The following is a 21,589-nucleotide window of genomic DNA, read 5'->3' on the forward strand; positions in this document are numbered from 1 at the left end:
ATTGCTTATTTAAATAATAATTTATATTTACCTTTGAAAAAGTGCAGTAAGTTGCCTGCGAAACACCAATTTAAAGACAATTTGCCTCACTGTCACTTGACGCGATCTTGAATGTTTTTTTTCGTCGCTGTTTATTTTGCATACATGACAATCACGTGATAACTATGTGAACGGCACATGGAAAATACGTTAATCATCTATTTATTTTGCATACCTGACAGTCATGTGACAGTTATATGAATGGCACATGAAAATCAAGTTACATAATCTGTATTGCATACCTGACTATCACATGACATCAATGTGCACGGCATATGAAAAATATGTTACATCATCTATTTATTTTGCATACCTGAAGGTCACGTGACAACTATGTGAACGGCACATGAAAATTACTTTATATCAACAATTTATTTTGCACACCTGACAATCACGTGACAGTTATGTGAAAGGCATATGACAATGAAGTATATGTATATAAAATGTATATGTTGTCTACTTGAATATTAATATTTTACTATTTGAATATTAGATGGTCGTGATAAAACTCATATGAATGCTGATATTTTAAAAGTATGTGCATTTACACGTAAAATGTATGTGGTCTTTTGGTTGAGTGTAATGACGTTCGTGAGTTACGTTGAAAAACATGCAGAAGACACGTAAGATGATTTCAACAGGGACATTATTTCATCACTGTGACATCAAGAAATGTCAAAAGCTTTCGCAAACGCGGCGGACTATAGGCGAATTCGAGCAAAACTAAGAGCAACCGTTCGCTACCTGGTTGTGATTATTGGAACTACAAAAAAAGTGCAATTCCCAAAACGCTTGCTGGCACCTATATGGAACTCGACTTTAAATGTAATATTTTATTGAATTACCAACAGTGGGAATGATGAAAATGGATAATAAAGGTAAGAAAAAGCATTACCTTTCATTTGATATATATTGTTCCTGCTTCGGGAGATTATTAGAGCTTCGCAAGTGTATTTATGGTTACGAACTGATAGGTTATATCTTTGGTTCTTGGCGCAGATGACGCTAATCAAGAAAATTAATCCGTTAGCATTTGAAAACACATTGGAAAACGCTGAAGACTGAAAATAATTGGTGATTCTCTATCCAGGATATGTAAACTTTACAGCTGACTCTATGTACTTTTGTTTCATGCGGTACAAAATCAAACATTAACATTTTTCTGCCATAAAGTTAATTAATTCGAATATTTTCACTTACCTTAACGTAGATAAACAAATTTCTTCCAATATTTCGCTATCTAAAATCCTGACAATTGAAAGGGTTAATCAAAAACTGCGTTTTATTTCAGTTTTTTTCAAAAATGTATGGAGTTTGACAGCGATTTTACTTTTCATCACTTTTTTTATACAGCGCCTCTAAGCGGGCGATAGCTTGTCAAAAACGCCTATAGTTGATGTTGAATGTAATGTTGTCACAAAATATCAGGCAAACAAGCAGTGAATGTCGCGAATGGTTTTTTGATGGCATGTGGTCTTAAATATTGACCTGACATATTAAACATTAAAAATTTTTTTTTGACGTTTATACAATAAAAAAAACTAAATAGTTTATGTTTTCTTATTTTTTATGCCAATCTACATCATATGCCATTAAAACCCATATACCGTTAAACAACCCAATTGGTTTATTCAATCCGGGTTGAAACTGGATGAATTTTATCTGTCAGATAGGAGCAAATGAACACAAAAAATTCATCCAGTTCTAACCCGGAATCGGATTGAATAAACAAATTCGCTATAAGGTTTTGCAAGGTGACGTCACGAATGAACGCAATTCATCCATTTGACATCCACTCGAGGTTTGTTTACTATTTTGTTAGGCAAACACAATATGCATAAACTAAAGTTAAACGTTTTAAAAGTTTATTGTCCAGCAGTGTCGCCCTCTAAACTACTCGGAATGGCAGTTTTTGTGCTTTTCTGACCTGCCGCAGACGCCCTTAACAATATTCACTTTAATCATTTTAACCCGCATTCTAATGTCGAATTTGTTTATTCAATCCGGGTTGAAACTGGATGAATTTTATCTGTCAGATAGGAGCAAATGAACACAAAAAGTTCATCCAGTTCCAATCCGGATTGAATAAACAAATTCGACATAAGTCGATGTAAACAAACCACTGACAGACGTAAAAAGCGAGGTTATGCTCGCCCGTGCAAAACCTTATAAATAAATTAGAGTGACTATACAGAGTGGCGACAATGTCAAAATTGGATTGATTTATCTGTCAGTGTCATTCCAATCGAGCAGACGACCTATCCAACGCGTATGCAGGAAAGAGAAAGAAAAATTTTGGAAAAACCCGACCCCCCGGCTCGTCGCCATTTTTCTGTGACTGAAACTGAAACGTCAAAAACACTGGGCGGGAAATCACTTCATAGAAAATCAATGCGACGGCCATTGTTGTTTGGGGTACAATAGTGAGGGGTCCAACTTAATGGGGGTACTGTCAAACTCTGTAGACCAAGATAGCGATGTCGAGGAGGTGGAAAAACCGCATTGCATACATTTGGGATGAGTTGTCGCCACTCTGTATATGTCGACTAACATTTGAAAGGGGCGTATAAGCCAACTGTCAAACAGAACGAGTGAGAGTTCATTTTCCTATGCTGCTCCAGCAAAAAATAACTCTCACTCGTTCTGTTTGACAGTTGGCTTATCCGCCCCTTTCAAATGTTGGTCGACATATAGTCACTCTAAAATAAATGTCGACCAACATTTGAAAGGGGCGGATAAGCCAACTGTCAAACAGAACGAGTGAGAGTTCATTTTCCTATGCTGCACGCTTAAAAAATTTAACCCGCGAATGAATAAGATTAACTCAGAAATGAGTGACTTTCAACTCAAAAATGAGTAAAAACCAAGGGGTCGGACACTCAGCACATAGTGCCCCGGCACTGCAGAAATATCAAACGGCACACCTCTAAAGCCTTATAAAAATAACATTTATAGGGCTTTACACACCTCCGGTTCAATTTTACATATGAAATGGGAGCACTGCCAGTTGTCAAAATCATCTCGCACGGTTGCCAAGTCTATCAGATTTTAACAAATTTAACAAATCTTGCAGTTCGGCACTTTCGGTACAGCACCGGCACAGTTCGGTTCGTTTCAAGTCGCCTAACATAAAAACGGCTGTGCCGAGTGTCCGACCCCTTGGTAAAAACCGACTCACTATGACAAAAAGTGGAACAGCCCAAAAATTTGAGTAATGGCAATTTCTAAATTCTGAGTAGTTTAGGTCGACCTCATAACTGAGTTAAATTTACTCGTAATTTGTGTAAGTACTACTCAGTTTTGGGTGAAATGGCACTCATTTTTGAGTAAATATTGCTCATTAATGAGCTTCTACGGTGGAACTCATAAAAGGAGTAAGAGTTACTCAAAATAGTGTGTAAAATATACGCATGTTTTGAGCTGTTCCACTTTTCGTGAAAGTGGGTCAAATTTTTTAAGCGTGTGCTCCAGCAAAAAATAACTCTCGCTCGGTCTGTTTGACAGTTGGCTCTTCCGCCCCTTTCAAATGTTGGTCGACAAATAACGTAACGATTCAGGGTTGCCACATGCACAGATTATTCTGTGTTTAACAGATATTTGAAAGAAATCGCCTGTACAGAATCTGTATGCATAGAATAAGGTTTTGCACGGGCGAGCATAACCTCACTTCTTTGACGTCTATCAGTGGTTTGTTTACATGGACTTGGAACATGGGTTAACAAGTTGAAACTGAATATTGCTTAAGGCCTTAACGGCAAGTCAGAAAAGCACAAAAACTGCCATTCCGAGTAGTTTGGAGGGCGACACTGCTGGATAATACGCTTTTAAAACGTTTAACTCCATTTTATGCATATCGCGTTCGCCCTACCCCGTAACAAAGTGACAGTTATTAACAGTTTCCCATAACACCCGCCAGTGTCCAAAATGTCGCGACGATCGTTTTTACGTGCCAGTCAAAATTGACGCACCTTCGATTTCCAAAGGAAATGTTAATTTTTGTTACGTTAAGCGGGGTACGCTGCTGAAAAGTAATGGGTAAAAAGATAGGACAAGAAATGCTCAAGAAATCGATTTTGTTTACGATTTCTTAAGCAGTACGCACTTCATAAGAAATATTATTTCACGTTCAGATGGCGCAGTTTTACATGCAGGTGAATTAAAACGTCACTTTTCCGTACGGAATAATATTTTTGACAACTTTTGACAACTCCAATGCAAGCAACCACCTGTCATTTTTTCTTGTGGTAATAATTGCGCCGGATATTATTCCGTACGGAAAAGTGACGTTTTAATTCACCTGCATGTAAAACTGCGCCATCTGAACGTGACATAATATTTCTTATGAAGTGCGTACTGCTTAAGAAATCGTAAACGAAATCGATTTCTTGAGCATTTCTTGTCCTATCTTTTTACCCATTACTTTTCAGCAGCGTACCCCGCTTTAAATGTGAACGCAAAAAGCTGTCTGGACAACGATTTGAAAAGTGCGTATTGATTATTTCAGCATTGTTTCATATTTTCGGTAAAACTGTTTGAATTCTTGGTGGGTTGTTTGATTGATTTGTTTACAAGATAAAAAGCGGTATTTATTACAAGATTGTCACTCTTGTGTACGAGTTGTCTGCTCTAAAGTATTTCAATATTGCGTGTTTCATTAAAAGTTATCCGCTGCGCAATTCAAAATGAAATGCTCTTCCATGATTGCTGGATCGATTTTATCGTTAACAGAACAAGTTAAGCAAAATTCAAGAGTAAATCCAAGCAATAGAGATCGTTGCAGTTGTACAAAAAACACTCTGTTACATGACAGAACCAAAAAGAGCATGTTATTATAACAGAAGAACCAGTTATGCTGCTATTGTCATTACCACGGAAACGTTTTGGTACTTGACATAATATTGTCAGTTCGTAAAATACTCTATTGAAATAATAAACCAATTCAGATCTTATACGCACAAGGGATTTTTTGCCAAAACAAATGATAATAAACTCTTTCTTCGATATTTACGCCGCTTTCAAACATCTGTCGTGAACCATGAACCAGCAGTTTTAGGTACGTTTGATTAGTATGGGAGCTGTCACATTGTTACCGGGTTGCGTTCGCCTAACAAATAGTAAACAAACCACGAGTGGATGTCAAATGGGTGAATTGCGTTCATTCCGGTTCATTCGTGACGTCACCTTGCAAAACCTTATACAGATTTTCGCCAAATTACACAGATTTAACAGATTGTTGAGCTTTTACATGAGAGTGAAAGAGACGGAAATAGTCAGCAAAATGACTCTCTATCTCTTTCACTCTCATTGTTTTGCATTGGAAAGATTATTGCACAGATATTTTTCCTCGCCGTACAGATTGTCAGATTTTTCCAACGAAAAACACAGAATTATATGTGGCATCCCTGTAACGATTATCAAGCGCGAGCGGCGACCCGGCGACATATCAAACACGATTCTTTCTATGTTGACATTGATCATCAATTTTTGATATCCTTGATATCGAATTGTTTTGTATGAATAACGTTTGATCTTATTACCTCAATAAAGTAAAATAAATTTGTAAAGCAAAATGTATCCTCAAAGTTCACAAAAAAAATACTGGACTTTTAAAAGTGAGCAGGAACTGGCAGACTTGAGAGTGAAACAAAATAGTAATTTCATCGCTCGGCATGGTGCAAAAATGACCGTATGTTTTCGGAATTTCAAACGTAAACAAGTTTCATTCAAACATTCTATGTATCTTTTTAGGAAGAACAAAAATTGGCATTTTTCCTATCGGCAGATGAAGAGCGCTTGCTTCTAAAGCAGTATGAGTTGCAGCTTAAAGAATTTTGTAAGCGCTTTGAGCCACCCATGTCCAAATGCGTGGTTGGAACGGCTTTTCACTACTTTAAAAGGTTCTATTTAAATAATTCCTCAATGGACTATCATCCCAAAGAAATTCTGTAAGTTATGATTTATCACGTAAAAACGGTGCAACATGCTAATGGTGATTTGTTTTAGAGCGACATGCGTGTACCTTTCTTGTAAAGTAGAAGAGTTCAACGTGTCAATAGGACAGTTTGTAGCTAACATTAAAGGTGATCGTAGTAAAGCAATGGACATTATACTCTCCAACGAACTGTTATTGATGCAGGAGTTAAACTACTATCTCACCGTTCATAATCCTTTTCGACCAATTGAAGGATTTTTGATAGACATAAAGGTATTATCTGTGATGAAATGTGTTCAATCAGTGATGAAACCACTATCCTTTGCAGACACGCTGCAATATGAATAACCCAGACCGGTTGAGGCCCGGAATCGAAGATTTTATAGACAAAACATTTCTTACTGATGCAATCTTGATGTATGCTCCATCTCAGGTACGTACGATATTGGTAATAATTTGTTTCTTTCTGGCAATTGTTCGTGTCGATAGATTGCTTTGGCTGCTGTTCTACATGCTGCCAGTAAGGAACAGGAAAACCTTGATAGCTATGTCACAGAATCTCTATTCGGAACGGCCAAGGAGAAACTTCCGGTGCTAATTGAAACAGTCAAGCGAGTCCGCTCGATGGTTCGTACCATTGAATTGCCACAGAAGGACAAAGTTCGTGCTTTGGAGAAAAAATTGGAAAAATGTCGCAACCAGGAGAATAATCCTGATAGTCAAATGTGGGGATGTTTTGATGTCTGTAGTTGAAACCAAGTTAATCGAAAGTTTTGTTTTTTAGTTACAAGCAACGCATGAAAAAAATGTACGAAGATGAGGATGAAGTGGAATTGATGAGTACTTCGTATCATATGAATACGACTGATGCCAGCTCTGATGTTTCGCTGCTAAATAGCACAAATCCCAACAATATGTCAATAGAATGTAACTCAGCTGTTTGATTAGTTGTATAAAATGTTGACGTAAGAATTAAGGCCAAAATATTGTAGTTAAACAAACGAACAATACGCAATATGTAATATTGTGTCATATGGTAACAAATAAATCCCTTTTTGATAATTTTCTTTTTGTTGTTTATTCAAACTGGTCGTTCAAAAGGTTCGTCTTGATAAAATTGGGAGCAATTCGGTTTTAATCGAAGAAATCTCGAAGGTTCGGTTTAAATTTCTTTTTAATTATTTCTTGCATGTGATATACCTACTCAAGTGACAGATAATCTGTTTCTTAGTGGCGGAATAAGTAGCTTTATAAAGTTTTATTTCAGTAAGTGTATCCATGTTTAGCGCTTTTCTTTTCATTTGTCCTGTTTGTCTAACTTTAAACGAACCACACTGTAATTTTTCCTTGGCTAATATAATTTATATTCAGTATATTCAAGACTTTTTTGATAAAGTAATACTAAAATGTCAATTTTTATCCTTTAATTTTGCATTTCGGATTTCTAAACTTCTAATTTTCTATATATTATATATCATATATATAGTAGGTCTTATATTTGTATACTTAATTAAACGCTCAAATGGTCGCAGTACACGTGAGAATATAAAATTTTTGAATTTGACTGCAGTTAAATGGAATATTCTAAAGAAGTTTTCTACTGCATGCTATTAAGGGTAAGCATAAAAGAATTCACCTTTTGTTTAATGGTAAAATCCTGGCGGATACTTCTGAGCTAGAAGTCCGGAATAAAAATGGCGATTTTTTTTTCAATTTGCATGGGTTGCTCGTTTCCACAAATAATTTTTGTTTTATTATGTGAAGCATTTGAAATAGTACATTACAACATTATGTATGCATTCAAAGTCCACAGTACGGATCACAATATTCAACCTACGTTTGCGTTAAAAAGTTGCTAGAACTGCGACACCAATTTCGAGGTTAATCATTCAATGTTATTCACTGATATCTACAAGTTACTTTTTGTTTATTTTGTTTGGGCCATTCTTAGTGCTAGTTTTGTTACACCTCTTGGAATTATAATGGTTCTTTAGAACTACTAGAATGTGTTTACAAACTTAGGAATAGTGTATACGAAACATAAATGATTAAACATTTTGAAAATTATAAAAAGTATGTATATATACCTAATTATATATCTAAATTTTCACTTTGCAACAGAAAGAAAACTCAAAAGTAACATATACAACAACAAAGATACATTTTTAACGATCTTTTGGCTTATACACAGCAATAAGACAATTACACTATGGGATTACGTTCTCCTTTGATTTGACCCATAATTTTTAACCATTCGATTTCGGAGTCACCTGGCTATAAAGTGACGAATATGATTTCAAGGTATGTCCTGCAATGCCTTAGGCAGCACAGATCTCGTATCAAGTATTTCCCATCCCAACATTTCGCTAAATAACTATAACACACAATGGCCACTGGACGAAATTAACACGAACAATTGTCTTTATTGTTCTGCGCGTCGCTGCTCAGCGTTGTTCGGCCCGGTTGAGCCGGTTTGTGCTGAACGCCTGACTCGGAAGAGTTCAGATCAAGCCGACCATCCTGAATGCTTTGGTAGATTTTGCGGGCTGTTTCCAGGAAAGCTTCCTCCACGTTTTGACCGCTGCAGAATGAATATTAAAGCAGGAACATGTTATTTTTTACAAAAGTCAGTTCATTTCATGTTCCCCCGGTTATGTTCAAATATATAAATATCAGTAAAAAATACTTTAAACATAACACAAGATAGTTTTGTTCTTGTGATTTCTTCTTTTTTCTTCTTAATTCGAAGAATTACGAAATATTCGTGCGTAAGAAAATAAGGGAATTTTGTACCAAATCAGTCCGTTTTCAAAAGGTAGATTTTTTATCATGAGGTAACAGTCCTGCTTAAATTAAGCTGATTGTTATTAAAACTGAATGCTTGTTTGATTTTATACCGGCCATTTATCTGTCAGAATACTCTTCCAGTTTGTTGAAACCGCTGAACTGATTATTTTTTTCTAATGTTAATGCCTGTCGTGTTTGAAAATGGTTTCGAAAATGGACTCGCTATGGCGCTCTAGTGATCTTCGGTGTCCCGAGGTATACCCGTTGAATTCATTATTGGTTAACCTCCATCTTTTCATGTAAGCGACACTGTTATACGAAAAAGAGTGCTATTGAAAAATTAAAATTCTCTAATGACGGTCAAGCGAGATTCTACATTGGATCCTCCGAAAATGCGGCCTCTTTCCTTTTTTCAATTTCTTTTATTCAGCAGCACAATTTTCCTGCTTCATGGGATGTATTCATTGTATCCAGTGGATACTGGAACGCTGAATGTTATGAAAGCATTTTGTAGCTATGAACTCACAGGAGTATGCTGTGTTTGTTTTGTTCTTCCGCTCAACCCGAGCGAACAAGGAGCTCTTGCGTGAGTAATATTGAGTGTTATGGAAACAATGGGCATAAAACTAGGGCAGCAATAGCCCAGGCAGAGGAACATTTAGAATTGCTAAAGAGTAAATGGTTTACTACCTAGTCTGTGGTAGTGGGATCACTCCCAATGAGATTTTTACCACTGAAAGATAAGGATCAAGTAAAAATATTTTGAAAAATTTCTATTAAATACAAAGTTTTTCCAACTTTTCTTGACAACATGAAAACATTTCAAATAACGTTTGGTCTCATTTTTATAAAAGAACTTTCGTTCTAAAATGCTTTGTTTAAGAATTATGAATTTTCAAAATAGGCAATTTCCAGGAGAATTGAAATATTTCTAGGAAAAGTTCGAGATCTCAAATTTTTTACATTATTGTTTTCGTTTATGAGTCTATAAACTATTTAAACCCGTGATAAAAGTTCATAAAATTCTGGGACTTTTTGGTTTAACCAAACCTGTACAATTTGAAAAAAAAACCCTCACCCAAATATTTCAGACGTTTGATGGTTCATGATGGCTGCCGCTCAAAATCAGCAGTAATTGTTGTAGTCCTGATAAATTTTACAATCAAATTCCAGGCGGGACTGTTACGAATAAGTAAATATTCATATTTACCAAGCTGCCGGAGCGATGACCCACGCCCTATTGCTTGCGTGGCAAATCAAATATACTTACGTCATTGCACTGGCCTCTGCGAACATTAGCCCATTTTCGTCGGCAAACTTTTTTGCCTCTTCGTAGGTAACCTCACGAGTGCTCTCTAAGTCCGATTTGTTACCAATGAGAAATATTACGGTACTTGGATTCGTTAGATTGCGAGTATCTGTTAGCCAGCTGGATAGATGATTATAAGTTGAGCTGTTATGGTAAAAAATGAATTGATATCAAGTTCTTCGAATCTAAACTGTATACAACTACCGTCTAGTGATATCGTAGACCATCAGAGCTCCTGCTGCACCTCTGTAGTACGACCGAGTGACTGCACGAAACCGCTCTTGGCCAGCAGTGTCCCATATTTGCAATTTGATCTTTTGCTTGTCGACTTCGATGATGCGCGTTCCAAATTCGACACCAATCGTATGAGGGCAGCTAGCCATAACTAAAATTTATTTGACAACTGTGATACTCTAATATGGAGCAAATGAAATTTCAACGGTTCGAAGCTTACATTTTTTTTCCGTGAACTGATGCAATAGGCAGCTCTTGCCTACGCCCATGTCACCAATGATAATGTACTTGAAAATGTATGAATAATTATACGGTCCCGCAGACATGTTGCTCACTGTAATGAATAAGTTTTTTTTAGTAATATAAAGTAAGTTATAATTTTCATTCATATTTCAAATCTTATTATTAAATAGGAGACATTACAAAAAACTGTTTCTACATTTGGTTTTACAGTTAGTGATTAATATGATGTTGAATATATTATCGTAGTACATTTTTCTACTGTCCACTCGTAACCACCAATAACTCGAAGAGAAAATTCTTCCATTAAATGCATGATTCCTGTGTTTGCTAGGAACAAAAAAAACCTTGAAGTCACCACGTTTCTTTAATTGCAACTGATTGTAAAAATTTCTTTTGACTATGGCCAAGTAGCTCTAACTTGTATATTGGTTAGGCATAGAAAGAACGAGCTTAAAGAACCGTAACGCACTAACAGTGATAAGAAATTGTCGCGAAATACTGCACATTCTCTTTCTCTTACACAAAATGCTTTAGTACCTACCATACCTAGAAATAATACATATGCAAACCCTCCTATCCATGTACCTACAATGTATTTGTAAATTTAGTGAAAATAAACAGTTTTAGTTGACCGCACTACTAAATGCACTACTGTTAAATATTGGGAATTCTCTATATTTCAGTCGTTTTAATACAGGACAATTATTGATATATAGCGATATAACCGATATAACCCCTCATATTCTCCTAGCCGAAATTGACTAGTTCACGGGAAATTAGCAGTCATTAACTTTTCGTCGGAGAGCCTAATTTGGAAAGGAGTTTTTGGGCCCAAAAGCGGAATTCTATTTCAAAAAATGAATTCACTACATTCTTCTTGCTGATTACAGTGAATATATTTTCATGACCAGAATTTTTGTTTCAAACAAAAAAACTGCTTTTGAAGTTTGCAGAATCGATGACGACTAATTTCACCTTAGGCAGAGGGCAGACTAGCGTTATACATATAGATATTGTACCATCTGTTGGGATTAAAATGTTAAATTTATACCTATCAAAGCTGCGGTATTGGACTCGAGAAAGTATTCCAATCATCTGGTGGCAGAAAAAAGTACAAACTACCGGGAACTAACGATAGCTAGGTCGCAATTTAACTATGAAACACCGGGAAGTACCGATACTGATGTTGAATATATGCTAATTTAATACACTGGTTCTCTTCAAGCTATACTACCACTGATTCAGTAGAAGTTATTTCCGATGATAAATGATTGTGCACAATATTAAAGTTATAAAATCGAGGCAATATATATTAACGATTAGGACTAAATGTGTTTTAAATAAACGGTTTGTCTATGAATCGACTCAATTTTAACAAAATTAAATGCACTATAAGAATCTTTCATTGTTGAGATTTCAATATGTACACTAATAAACTATTTGTCATTGTTGCGCTTAATAGTGAGATTATGAAACATTTATATTGAAACAAACGTACTCTTTATATCATCAAATCCATCCACTCAAATTGAAAATTATAAAATTTAAACTAATAATAGGTATTAAAGAATTTTTTGTGTCAACTTTTCTCTCTCCTCAACTTTTAAATCTCATTACCAATTTGAATCAATACATTTCTGCCATTTGTATCTACCGAGGCTTGCTATATGTTTCGTGTTCACGAATGGAATAAATTGTAAATACATATAGTTGCAATTGTAACACAGCTCAAGCTTATCAATGATTTTTGTAGCATAGATTGGTCGAATCAAACAAAAGGCAGCAAAAAGAAGTTATGCGAAAAACTTACACTTTTCAGGTTGCTTTTACTATCAGAATGCTAAATAGCGGATCGCCTTCACGATTCCTCTTGCCCAGCTGTCGACGTTGTTTGACGTACGGAGTTAATTAGTGTTTTTTTTATCTAGTAGATAGAATACACAAAAAAACAGTCTGTCTAGGATACACTGCACAGAGTTTCTACACCATTTTATGAAAACGACCGCTCTTTGTTTTCATGCCGAACCACTTGCACTTTCTATTTTAACAGGATCTGAGCCATAAGAAAATGGCTGTTTAGAAGTTGGGGCTTAACATAAATATCCACTAAATCCTTTTATACGTAGTTTAGATTCCATAAACCTACTAAAAATGATTAAACAGATTAAGCACGAACACCATCACCAATATGGATGACTCAAAATGTTTTGACATTTTTGAGTTTGAGTTTGACTGACATTCGCAAACTGACAGACAAATCGGGCTGCTTCAATGATAGATAAACAGCAAGGTGAGAAAAAATTACAAGCCTTGGGCGTCATTCACAGAAGACGTCTGCCGAAGAGGGAGGTGGGGGGCTTTGAAAAAACCAAGTAGCTACTGGCAGCCATGTTTTCGATGCCAACATGTTAGCACAGAATAGAAATGGAAGTAGAAATTCAAAAACGTACATGCTACTTTCTACAGATACTAGCGAACCTGGCGGTAGCGAGTCACTTTTTTCCACTAAAACACACGAACGCATACGAATGCACACGAAAGCATGTGAAAGCTGCTATGCGATTGGAAGCGAGTATAGTATATCTAGATAGAATTAACAAAAGGGCGAATGTCGCAAACGTAAACAAAACGAGTGAGAGTTATTTTTTGCTGGACCAGCATAGGAAAATCAACCCTCACTCAGTTTGTTTACGCTTGCAACATTCGCCCTTTTGTTAATTCTATCTTCATATATATAGTTCGGCGGATAGAAAACCAGGCGAATTGGCATCCCTGATTTTTTAAATTAAATTTGAAATTATGGAGAAATGTGCAGGATTTTACGGAAAATAATTGCTAGCGGGTGTTGAAAATGACTACATCTATAAAAATAAAGTGTGTTTATTACCATTACTCCCACAATTCGAATTTTGAAAAACGTTTGGCTCCGCTGACGTTTAATTGGCTCCCGATTTTTGTATCCGCCGAACTATATATAGCGTTCTACTTATATTGCTGTTATTCGCTTCTATGCGAAAACCTTCCCAAAGAAAAATAAAAACAAAAAAGACTCGGTTACCAGTTTTGATCGCTGAATCGTTCGGACTTCCACATCTGTTCTGTGATGTTAGCGTTAGCGTAAACGAGGTATCATATGAAGATAGAATTAACAATAGGGCGAATGTCGCAAGCGTAAACAAACCGAGTGAGAGTTGATTTGATGATCGACACTCGCATTTAAAACATTTTCTTTGTCAGTAATTTGATAAAAATCTTTGAAGATATTCCAGTAAACCATTTGGTTTGTATATCTCGATTGCAACTGAGATATACGAAATCATATCTGAACGAAAAAGTTATATTTCACGCCATATATGAACATATATGTACCAAAGTGGAGGCGATATACGTGCGAAAATTTTGACAATTATTTGTAATTCTATTTTGCGTAGTTTTTATAACACGCAACTAAATACTCCTGAATATAAGATTAAGATATAATCAAATATTGCAATCGTCTATACTGCTTTATAATTCACAGTCATGAATTGTATATGAAGGCACGCACGACTGCAAAACAACTTATTGTTCACTTCGATTTGACATACTGTAATCATTATACAATTCCGATGTGAAATTGATATGAAAAGGATTTAATGTGAACTTTCTATTACGATTTTGTGTTATCTGGGATTACACTAAATTTTGTTCAGTATGAAAGTATCGCAAAAACTTTAATTTTCTTCGCCGATATTTATCTAAAACTACTTCTGTTTTGATATCATTGTATCTTTTAACATTGATAAAGGATAATGAAGAATGGCATCGATGCGTATACATGTGCATATATGATGTATGCTCAACCCGAAATTAACAATATGTTGGCCGAATCATTTGAACTGAGCACTGAACCCAAACATCTTCTTCTGCCAGTTACGCCAAATTAGTTCGCGACTCTCGTACATAGACGAATTCGCCAATATGTTAATATACATGCATGTGATCCTTTAGAATATGATTGCCATTTTAATCTAAGCTCCCCAAGAGTAGTCGTAGATCTGAGGATTAGTGGTACAGTTTAGAAATTGCATGGGTTCGAAACTTGCCCGAGCCAAAAATAAAAACAAAAAAAATACGTAAAGGTTAATAACAAATTGGCGACAGAAATTGATATTTATTTTCGAAGATGACGGTTGATATCGATATTTTGGTGAAGATCTTTATAAAGTAAACTTTAATTTTCTAAAGTTTGTAGAAATTTCTTTTAGAAATGGTAACGATCGCCATCGATTTTCTCTATTGGTGTCTTTAAAGACTGATATATCAAGTGATATATCGAAAAATGAAGAAACATGAAGAAATGGTTGCCCGGGTTGTGACAGTGGGGTGGTATTTAGGGTGCTCGGTACTCCGCTTAAAGGCCTTTAATCCACCTCCACGACATCGCTATCTTGGTCTACAGAGTTTGACAGTACCCCCATTAAGTTGGACCCCTCAGTATTGTACCCCAAACAACACCGTTGCATTGATTTTCTATGAAGTAGTGATTTCCCGCCTAGTATTTATTTTTGACGCTTCTGATTCAGTCACAGAAAAATGGCGTCGTGCCGGGGGGTCGCTTTAATCCCTTTAATCTTGCTTTGAATAAAACATTTGGCATCATTATCATTGCTGCGGAGATTACTTTTAAAAATATCTGGCACCTTTGTCGCAAACAAACTTCTGGAAAAGTGTGCAGAACAATATTAAAGTTTTTTGTGAAAGTTTGAGAAATTGCGACGAAATTTTGTTTTCGGCCGAATTTTATTTACAGTTGTACTAAAGCAGGTAAATATTCAAAGCTAAAATTCTTCTATGAATAATTGCAAATATTACAACCGAGTTGCATCATTTTCTACAGCCGCTTCCCAGAAGGTTAAGATTCTTGGAACTAGCCAAATTTATATCAAAAATAGGGTTGTGAAGTGGCCGGTTTTTGGCAAGCCCGACCGGTTTTTCACTTGCAAAGCCAGTGGTCGATCAATCCTGCAAAAAGGCCGGGTTTCCGACATATGAAGCCGGATTTTTTACTTTTTGCCTGATTTGTTAAATTTTTTGATAAATTTATAAGCAATCCTGAGCAATGGATCATTGAAGTTAACCAGCTTTGCGGTGACAATACTTTGCTTCTGGGGGTAATATACATTAAATTGTCCACTAGCACCAGTAGTTATCACTGAACTAGCTATCTTCAATAATCCATTCAATGTTTGTTGTGGTTTCGACTGTGATGTCCTACCGTTGGCTATCTCTACAACTGACTGTTCATCTCATTTATACGGGAAACTGTCAACCGACTTCCGGCAGACTACCCAAATAATATTAACGTCATTGACGCACGTTACACATTCCAGGCAAATCCTCTGTCCTCTCTTTTTTGAACAGCCCGGCCGGTTTTTGTAATTTTCAGACTTGGCAACTCTAATTAAAAAATAAATAATGGATTGAGTTCAATTTATGTGCGAACATTAAATAACTTTTATAGGGTACGCAACACCTTGATAATGCTGTCCCGTCTAGCATGCAGTGGCCGAATTCTGGCATCGGCTTCACTGGTACAACCGGCGTTCAAACAAGTTTCACGACGACCCCAGCTGATTCGTTATTATGCCCGCGACGTGAAAGGAGGTACTAACTGGACAACTCGTGCCGAGCGGCAAACACTTCGCGAACGTGCCATGGCCCCGCCGGGCCCTAACGCATATTCCCTAGGTAAAGGAGCACTGGCTGGCGGAGCAGCTCTTGGAATCGGTGCATTATGTTTTTATGGGCTAGGATTCGGCAGCGGTACCAGTGCTTTGGAACAATCTCATGCTTGGCCAGAGTTTGTTCGTGAACGCATTCGTGACACGTATCTCTACTTTGGGAGCTCGTTAGCTATTTCAGCTGCCAGTGCCGTGGCTGTATTTCGTAATCCGACACTGCTCAATTTGGTTTCGAGAAATGGATGGATGGTAAATTTTGTAGTATGTAATATGATATGATAATGTTTTTAAGTGAAAATTTTAGTCTATTCTAGGCACATTTGCAGTGATGATCGGCTCTGGCATGCTGGCTCAATCAATTCCTTACAGCCCAGGCTTCGGAAGTAAGCAATTAGCTTGGGCGGCACATTCAGCTATTGTAGGAGCAGTAATTGCTCCCATCTGTTTTATTGGTGGCCCAATTCTGGTAAGAGCTGCTTGGTATACCGCAGGCGTCGTCGGTGGGTTATCGACGGTGGCTACCTGCGCACCGAGTGATAAGTTTCTGTACATGGGAGGTCCATTGGCAATTGGCTTGGGAGTAGTTTTTGCTTCTTCAATGGCTTCAATGTTCCTTCCACCTACTACTGCGCTAGGAGCTGGAATAGCTTCACTTTCGCTATATGGAGGCCTTTTATTGTTTAGTGGATTCTTACTGTACGACACTCAGAAAATCGTTAAGCGAGCAGAACACTACCCAATGTACGCATCGCGACCTTTTGACCCAATTAACTCGTAAGTAGAAAATATTTGCAATCTTTAAATTACCATAATGGACGTGTACATTCTTTTCAGGGCAATGTCTATTTACATGGATACAATGAACATATTTATTAGAATTGCTACCATATTGGCTGGTGGTGGGGGTAATCGTCGAAAGTAAAGACGTCTCTTTTCTATTAGAATTACGATTAGTACAAGCGCTTTGTTGGAAATTAGTACATGATTCGCTAAGTTTTCAACGTTTTTTGAGAAGGCGAAACCTAAATTATTAAATTACTTCAATGATACTAAATGCTATGTGAACAATATATTTAAAATAACCCTACCTATTATTGTTGAAAAAAGTGAGTTTTATTACTTGTAAAAGAACGTACTCCTTGAATTCAAAACTTAAATTTTTTTTTTATAGCAAATTTGAAAATAGGTTGGGTAGTCTATGGTCTTGTAATATGTTTAAAATTTAATCATTAATACCTATGGACAAGAGTTCGATTGAAATTCGATCTGAGCCAGAACAATTTTTTTCCCATTTTTCATTTGATTTTGTTTTTATTTCTGAATTCAAAAAAGTGCTGGCAACGCTTTTGATCAGTGTTTGATAAGTTTGACGGCTGCGTCCTGCGTTTGTTGTTTTTTACTGAAAATTTATATCCTGGATGCTAAATTACCTTCGAAATAACTAGATTAAACTTGATAAATAATAAAATCCAAAAACATCCAAAACAAGATTGGTATGGACGATCCTTCTGATAGCTCCGTAACTTCCATCGAAGATGATGAAGAGCGCACCGATAACACGGAAAACTTTTGTGGCAATCCGACTCGAGATATTCTTTCCGAAGGATTTTTTCGATTATTTAAACCGGTGATTGACGATCTAGATAATAATATCCGCAGCGCCCGTATAAGTCAAATGGAATTGCGTCAACAATTGGACAATTTGTCGGTGGAGATGAAGAACCTAAACTTTGAAAATGATCCTCAACTTCACGAATATTTCAAACGTATGGTACACGTAAAACAGAAGGTCATCGTAATTATGAACATTTTACAGGGAGCTCAGGTGAGTTTCATCGACTAAGCTATATACTGCTAGATATAAAGCCTAATTAACAAATAATTTGTGACCCTGTTCCAATTGAGTATGAAAAAACGTTCGACAAACTCGATATCGATTCGATTCGTAAAAATTTTGCAGGCTGATTAAATATAGCTACTATTCATCGCGTTAAAACCAATGTAAATTTGGTAAATTTTTTTGTAATTACTGATTTTAATCCCATTTGAAAACTATTAGAAATTCGCTTTTTAGAAAATGTCATTTCGTAATGTTGGTACCAGGGATGGTTTGATCACTGACTGAATTTGAATTTATTTGAGAGTACCGCCTCAGCCGAGCAAAACTTGACAAAGTGATATATGATACATTTATAAAACTGTTGCTCGACTGGGACGGTACTGCCAAATGGATCAAAATTGAGCCATAGTGATCGAACCATCCTTGTATGATACTAATAGCTTTACAGAATAGGTAGCTTTAATCTAACTTTACAGAAAAAAATCGATCGTATTTAACCTTTCGAATTCACTCGAATACTAATGCCACTTGGCGAAAAATCTATATCTTTTTCCACCATTTGAAAGATCTTGTTGTGCGGATCAACTTTGCTGAAAACAGTAATTTTCTTTATTGCTGGAATCCCGAGATAAAGTTACGGGTCACAAGCGTGGCACAAAATACAGCAACGCGAGTAACGAAGGGTTAAAAGAATCCGTTAAGAATAACGTACATCACTAGTTTCTCACTAACAATTAATAGTAATTCACTTTTGTTCTCATTGATACATTACAACAGGAACGTCTAGTTTCCCTTTGCCAACAACAAGAGCAGTCAATCCAGGGACAACCTCACAGTTAAACGAACTCATTTTAACCAGCAATAAATCGTTTTTTTATTTATGAAATACAACATGTAATTGCATAATACCGAAGGTACCGAAAAGAATTATTTTTTAAAGAAACTTGCAATCCCCTTTGTTCCAGATGCTGCTTTTGCCAGTGCTTTCGACTTAGCACTTACTTTTTTAGTCGACGAATTCGCTGTCTTAGCCGGTGTTGTTTCGTTCAACTCTTCTTTCTTGATTTTCTTGATTTGATTACTTTCTATCTCTGCCGTTGACTTACGTTTTTTAAGTTTTTCTTCCGAAAATCCTAATATATTTGCTAGCTTTTTACTCAATTCCAAGCTTAGATAATCGGAAATGATTCCATGAGCATAATGCATCGCCTCATCTTCGGGATGTTCATTTTCTTTTTCTTCTTTGATGAAATTTTGCGAGCGAGCAGCAAATACTTGTTGATGTCCTAAGGTTTGCTTTACGCGAATGCATTTTTGCATAAGCCAATCTAGTATTTTAGACTCATTATATTTGTATGCTAAAATATTGCCAGCTTTTTTTACATCGGCAATGAGGGCCAGCTGTTTTTCGTGAAGAAATGAATCCACAATTTTCACAGTATGAGGAAAATCATCATCAATTAATATATGTTCTAACGGAACTGCCTTATTTTGACAATGTTTGACAAGGTAAGGAATAACTAGAAACAGCGGATCCATCCTAGTCGGAAGATAGATTTTACCGTTTGAATGCACCGATTCATCAACAAACCAGGATCGGTTTGCTTCAGCGAAACAACTGATTTCCCATATCACGTCTTCATTTTTTTGTAGCATGTATTTAGATGATTTTCCAGTTGCTGGATTACGGAGATTAACAATTTCTAACACATCATCACTCAATTTACATTGTTGATCTGCAATGTTCGGGATTTTTAAAATATATAAAAATATTTACCTAGTTGTTACCTTTGAATATAAAGAAGTGCTTATTTTCACACATTGCAATATTTTTCACTTTAGTTGGCACAAATTAAACAAGAATTGCAATTAGAAAACAAAAATTGATATTATTTGAGTTATACTAGATATGATTGTGAAATAAAATGTAAGTGATTTACATGGAATATTCGAATATTCAAACTAGTAATCCGAATTAGTCCAATATCCTAAACCCCGGCTTTCCCGCGAAAAGCCTCAGCCTCAGGAGGGTATGCACTATGCAAGACTAATACAGTCAACTTTCGCTAATTGCACTAAGCTCTTAGCCCGTTTAGTGAAATTAACGAAAGTTAATTGGGCTGAGATGTCAAAACCGAGGGATATATCGATTGTTTTTGTCGAAATCGTCGCAGAAAGGTTTATAAAAATATACACTTATATTAAATACAGAATCAAAGTGGAACCTAATCTTTTCTTTGTTGAAATTTGGTTCTAGATTGTTTAACAAGCAAATAGCTGAATTTCATGCTACAATATTAATATATATTGGCATTTTTAACTGTTTCATCGTGATGCTAAAAATAGGAGGGTCAAGTTCATAAGGGATCGGAAAACGATATGATGCAATTGTGTTTCATTCAATTAATTTTAATATTTTCTATATAAATTATTTTCCACACTTGAATGAACTACATTCAAGAGCCCCTCGGAAGAAAAAATACGCTGTCAGAAATGACGTTTGACTTCGTTTTAGATGGGCTATAGCCCAATTAACGGGAGCCCGATTAAAACGTAGCCCAGTTAAAGATAGCCCAACGAACGAAAGTTGACTGTATTTATTAGAAAGGTAGTTTCGACACAGAGAACAGACTACCAGGTAATTGACAAAAAGTGTGTAAAAGGTTTTTATGTAATCTACGAGTAATCCTTCAATAGAGCACCCCTCGAGCAGTAAGTGGCAAACAGTGCTGCCACAAATACAGATATTTGTGCATACATAAATTTGGGACCCATCAATTATTTCAGTTGCTGTGATTTCTGTCTCTACTAATGTTCCTGAATTTTAAAGTAGTCCATAAACTATTTATGTTATTTAAAAGAATAGATTGAGAAAATTAAATACTCCGGAGAAAACGGTAGGGTCCCAAATTTATGCATGCACAAATATCTGTATTTCTGGCAGCTGTGGTGGCAAACTAAATCTTGATGTCGCTGCTATGTAACGCCATCGCTGCTATGTAACTCCAGCACAAAGAAATTTTGATAAAGGTACATGGATATTTTTGGATGCGTTTGGCAAACTATTTCTGGAGGGCGCTACCGACAGATTTTACACACAAAAAATCGATTACTTCCTTTGAGTCTGTTAATCTGTTCTCTGTGTGCTTACTTTGTGCAGCTTTGATCGCCCTAAACCAACCCGTAAACAGCCATTGCTCTTGCAATTCAGCTACCGTTGTTATGTGGGATAATTTACCTTTGCGCACAACAATATAAAGCTGAAAAACGAAATATTTTCTGGGGAAGCACAATACATACACTCAAAATATTCTGCACATAACTAATAGTAAATTTCCATATGAAATCTCATATGATTATCATGAGCTGCATATAAATACAATCCTCCCAAAAATGCACATAAAAATTATACGCGTATGAATAGTATGTGCAACTATACACATAAAAAATATACGCATATGAATAGTATGTGCTAATTTTTC

General features: G+C 36.1%; 5 protein-coding genes across 5 annotated transcripts; 3 read left to right on the forward strand and 2 right to left on the reverse strand.

Moving 5' to 3' along the window:
• The first annotated feature begins 5,552 nt into the window (after window positions 1–5,552).
• On the forward strand, window positions 5,553–7,006 carry LOC128743158 (cyclin-H). Its single transcript, XM_053839682.1, has 6 exons — window positions 5,553–5,725; window positions 5,788–5,984; window positions 6,043–6,244; window positions 6,300–6,404; window positions 6,461–6,696; window positions 6,756–7,006. Exons 1-6 carry the CDS (start codon window positions 5,609–5,611, stop codon window positions 6,913–6,915), a joined length of 1,017 nt encoding a protein of 338 aa, XP_053695657.1. The 5' UTR covers window positions 5,553–5,608; the 3' UTR covers window positions 6,916–7,006.
• A 128-nt stretch (window positions 7,007–7,134) lies between these two features.
• LOC128739169 (ras-related protein Rab-14) lies at window positions 7,135–12,732 on the reverse strand. Its single transcript, XM_053834598.1, has 5 exons — window positions 12,355–12,732; window positions 10,522–10,635; window positions 10,272–10,452; window positions 10,029–10,211; window positions 7,135–8,552 (listed from the first exon to the last, which is right to left on the reverse strand). Exons 2-5 carry the CDS (start codon window positions 10,625–10,627, stop codon window positions 8,375–8,377), a joined length of 648 nt encoding a protein of 215 aa, XP_053690573.1. The 5' UTR covers window positions 10,628–10,635; window positions 12,355–12,732; the 3' UTR covers window positions 7,135–8,374.
• A 2,511-nt stretch (window positions 12,733–15,243) lies between these two features.
• Window positions 15,244–17,350, forward strand: LOC128742787 (growth hormone-inducible transmembrane protein-like). Its single transcript, XM_053839243.1, has 4 exons — window positions 15,244–15,350; window positions 16,048–16,516; window positions 16,572–17,041; window positions 17,102–17,350. The coding sequence occupies exons 2-4, from the start codon at window positions 16,067–16,069 to the stop codon at window positions 17,187–17,189; spliced, it is 1,008 nt and encodes a 335-aa protein (XP_053695218.1). The 5' UTR covers window positions 15,244–15,350; window positions 16,048–16,066; the 3' UTR covers window positions 17,190–17,350.
• A 318-nt stretch (window positions 17,351–17,668) lies between these two features.
• Window positions 17,669–18,998, forward strand: LOC128742796 (SNAPIN protein homolog). Its single transcript, XM_053839254.1, has 2 exons — window positions 17,669–18,092; window positions 18,885–18,998. Exons 1-2 carry the CDS (start codon window positions 17,763–17,765, stop codon window positions 18,945–18,947), a joined length of 393 nt encoding a protein of 130 aa, XP_053695229.1. The 5' UTR covers window positions 17,669–17,762; the 3' UTR covers window positions 18,948–18,998.
• Window positions 18,969–20,073, reverse strand: LOC128742795 (ribonuclease H2 subunit B). Its single transcript, XM_053839253.1, has 2 exons — window positions 19,896–20,073; window positions 18,969–19,843 (listed from the first exon to the last, which is right to left on the reverse strand). Exons 1-2 carry the CDS (start codon window positions 19,927–19,929, stop codon window positions 19,035–19,037), a joined length of 843 nt encoding a protein of 280 aa, XP_053695228.1. The 5' UTR covers window positions 19,930–20,073; the 3' UTR covers window positions 18,969–19,034.
• Window positions 20,074–21,589: the final 1,516 nt, after the last annotated feature.

This window comes from Sabethes cyaneus, chromosome 3, assembly GCF_943734655.1.
Source record: "Sabethes cyaneus chromosome 3, idSabCyanKW18_F2, whole genome shotgun sequence".
NCBI classification, from domain to species: Eukaryota; Metazoa; Arthropoda; class Insecta; order Diptera; family Culicidae; genus Sabethes; species Sabethes cyaneus.

Bases quoted from the DNA above. Each gene is read 5' to 3' on its own strand.
- LOC128743158 (XM_053839682.1), top strand. From the start codon at position 5,609: ATGTATCCTCAAAGTTCACAAAAAAAATACTGGACTTTTAAAAGTGAG. The intron at 5,726-5,787 runs GTATGTTTTCGG...GTATCTTTTTAG, and splicing joins GGCATGGTGCAAAAATGACC to GAAGAACAAAAATTGGCATT. The intron at 5,985-6,042 runs GTAAGTTATGAT...GATTTGTTTTAG, and splicing joins TATCATCCCAAAGAAATTCT to AGCGACATGCGTGTACCTTT.
- LOC128739169 (XM_053834598.1), bottom strand. From the start codon at position 10,627: ATGTCTGCGGGACCGTATAATTATTCATACATTTTCAAGTACATTATC. The intron at 10,453-10,521 runs GTAAGCTTCGAA...AATAAATTTTAG, and splicing joins TCAGTTCACGGAAAAAAAAT to TTATGGCTAGCTGCCCTCAT. The intron at 8,553-10,028 runs GTAAGTATATTT...TTCATTCTGCAG, and splicing joins GCAGAGGCCAGTGCAATGAC to CGGTCAAAACGTGGAGGAAG.
- LOC128742787 (XM_053839243.1), top strand. From the start codon at position 16,067: ATGCTGTCCCGTCTAGCATGCAGTGGCCGAATTCTGGCATCGGCTTCA. The intron at 16,517-16,571 runs GTAAATTTTGTA...TGAAAATTTTAG, and splicing joins TTTCGAGAAATGGATGGATG to TCTATTCTAGGCACATTTGC. The intron at 17,042-17,101 runs GTAAGTAGAAAA...CATTCTTTTCAG, and splicing joins CCTTTTGACCCAATTAACTC to GGCAATGTCTATTTACATGG.
- LOC128742796 (XM_053839254.1), top strand. From the start codon at position 17,763: ATGGACGATCCTTCTGATAGCTCCGTAACTTCCATCGAAGATGATGAA. The intron at 18,093-18,884 runs GTGAGTTTCATC...ACATTACAACAG, and splicing joins ACATTTTACAGGGAGCTCAG to GAACGTCTAGTTTCCCTTTG.
- LOC128742795 (XM_053839253.1), bottom strand. From the start codon at position 19,929: ATGTGTGAAAATAAGCACTTCTTTATATTCAAAG. The intron at 19,844-19,895 runs GTAACAACTAGG...CGAACATTGCAG, and splicing joins GCACTTCTTTATATTCAAAG to ATCAACAATGTAAATTGAGT.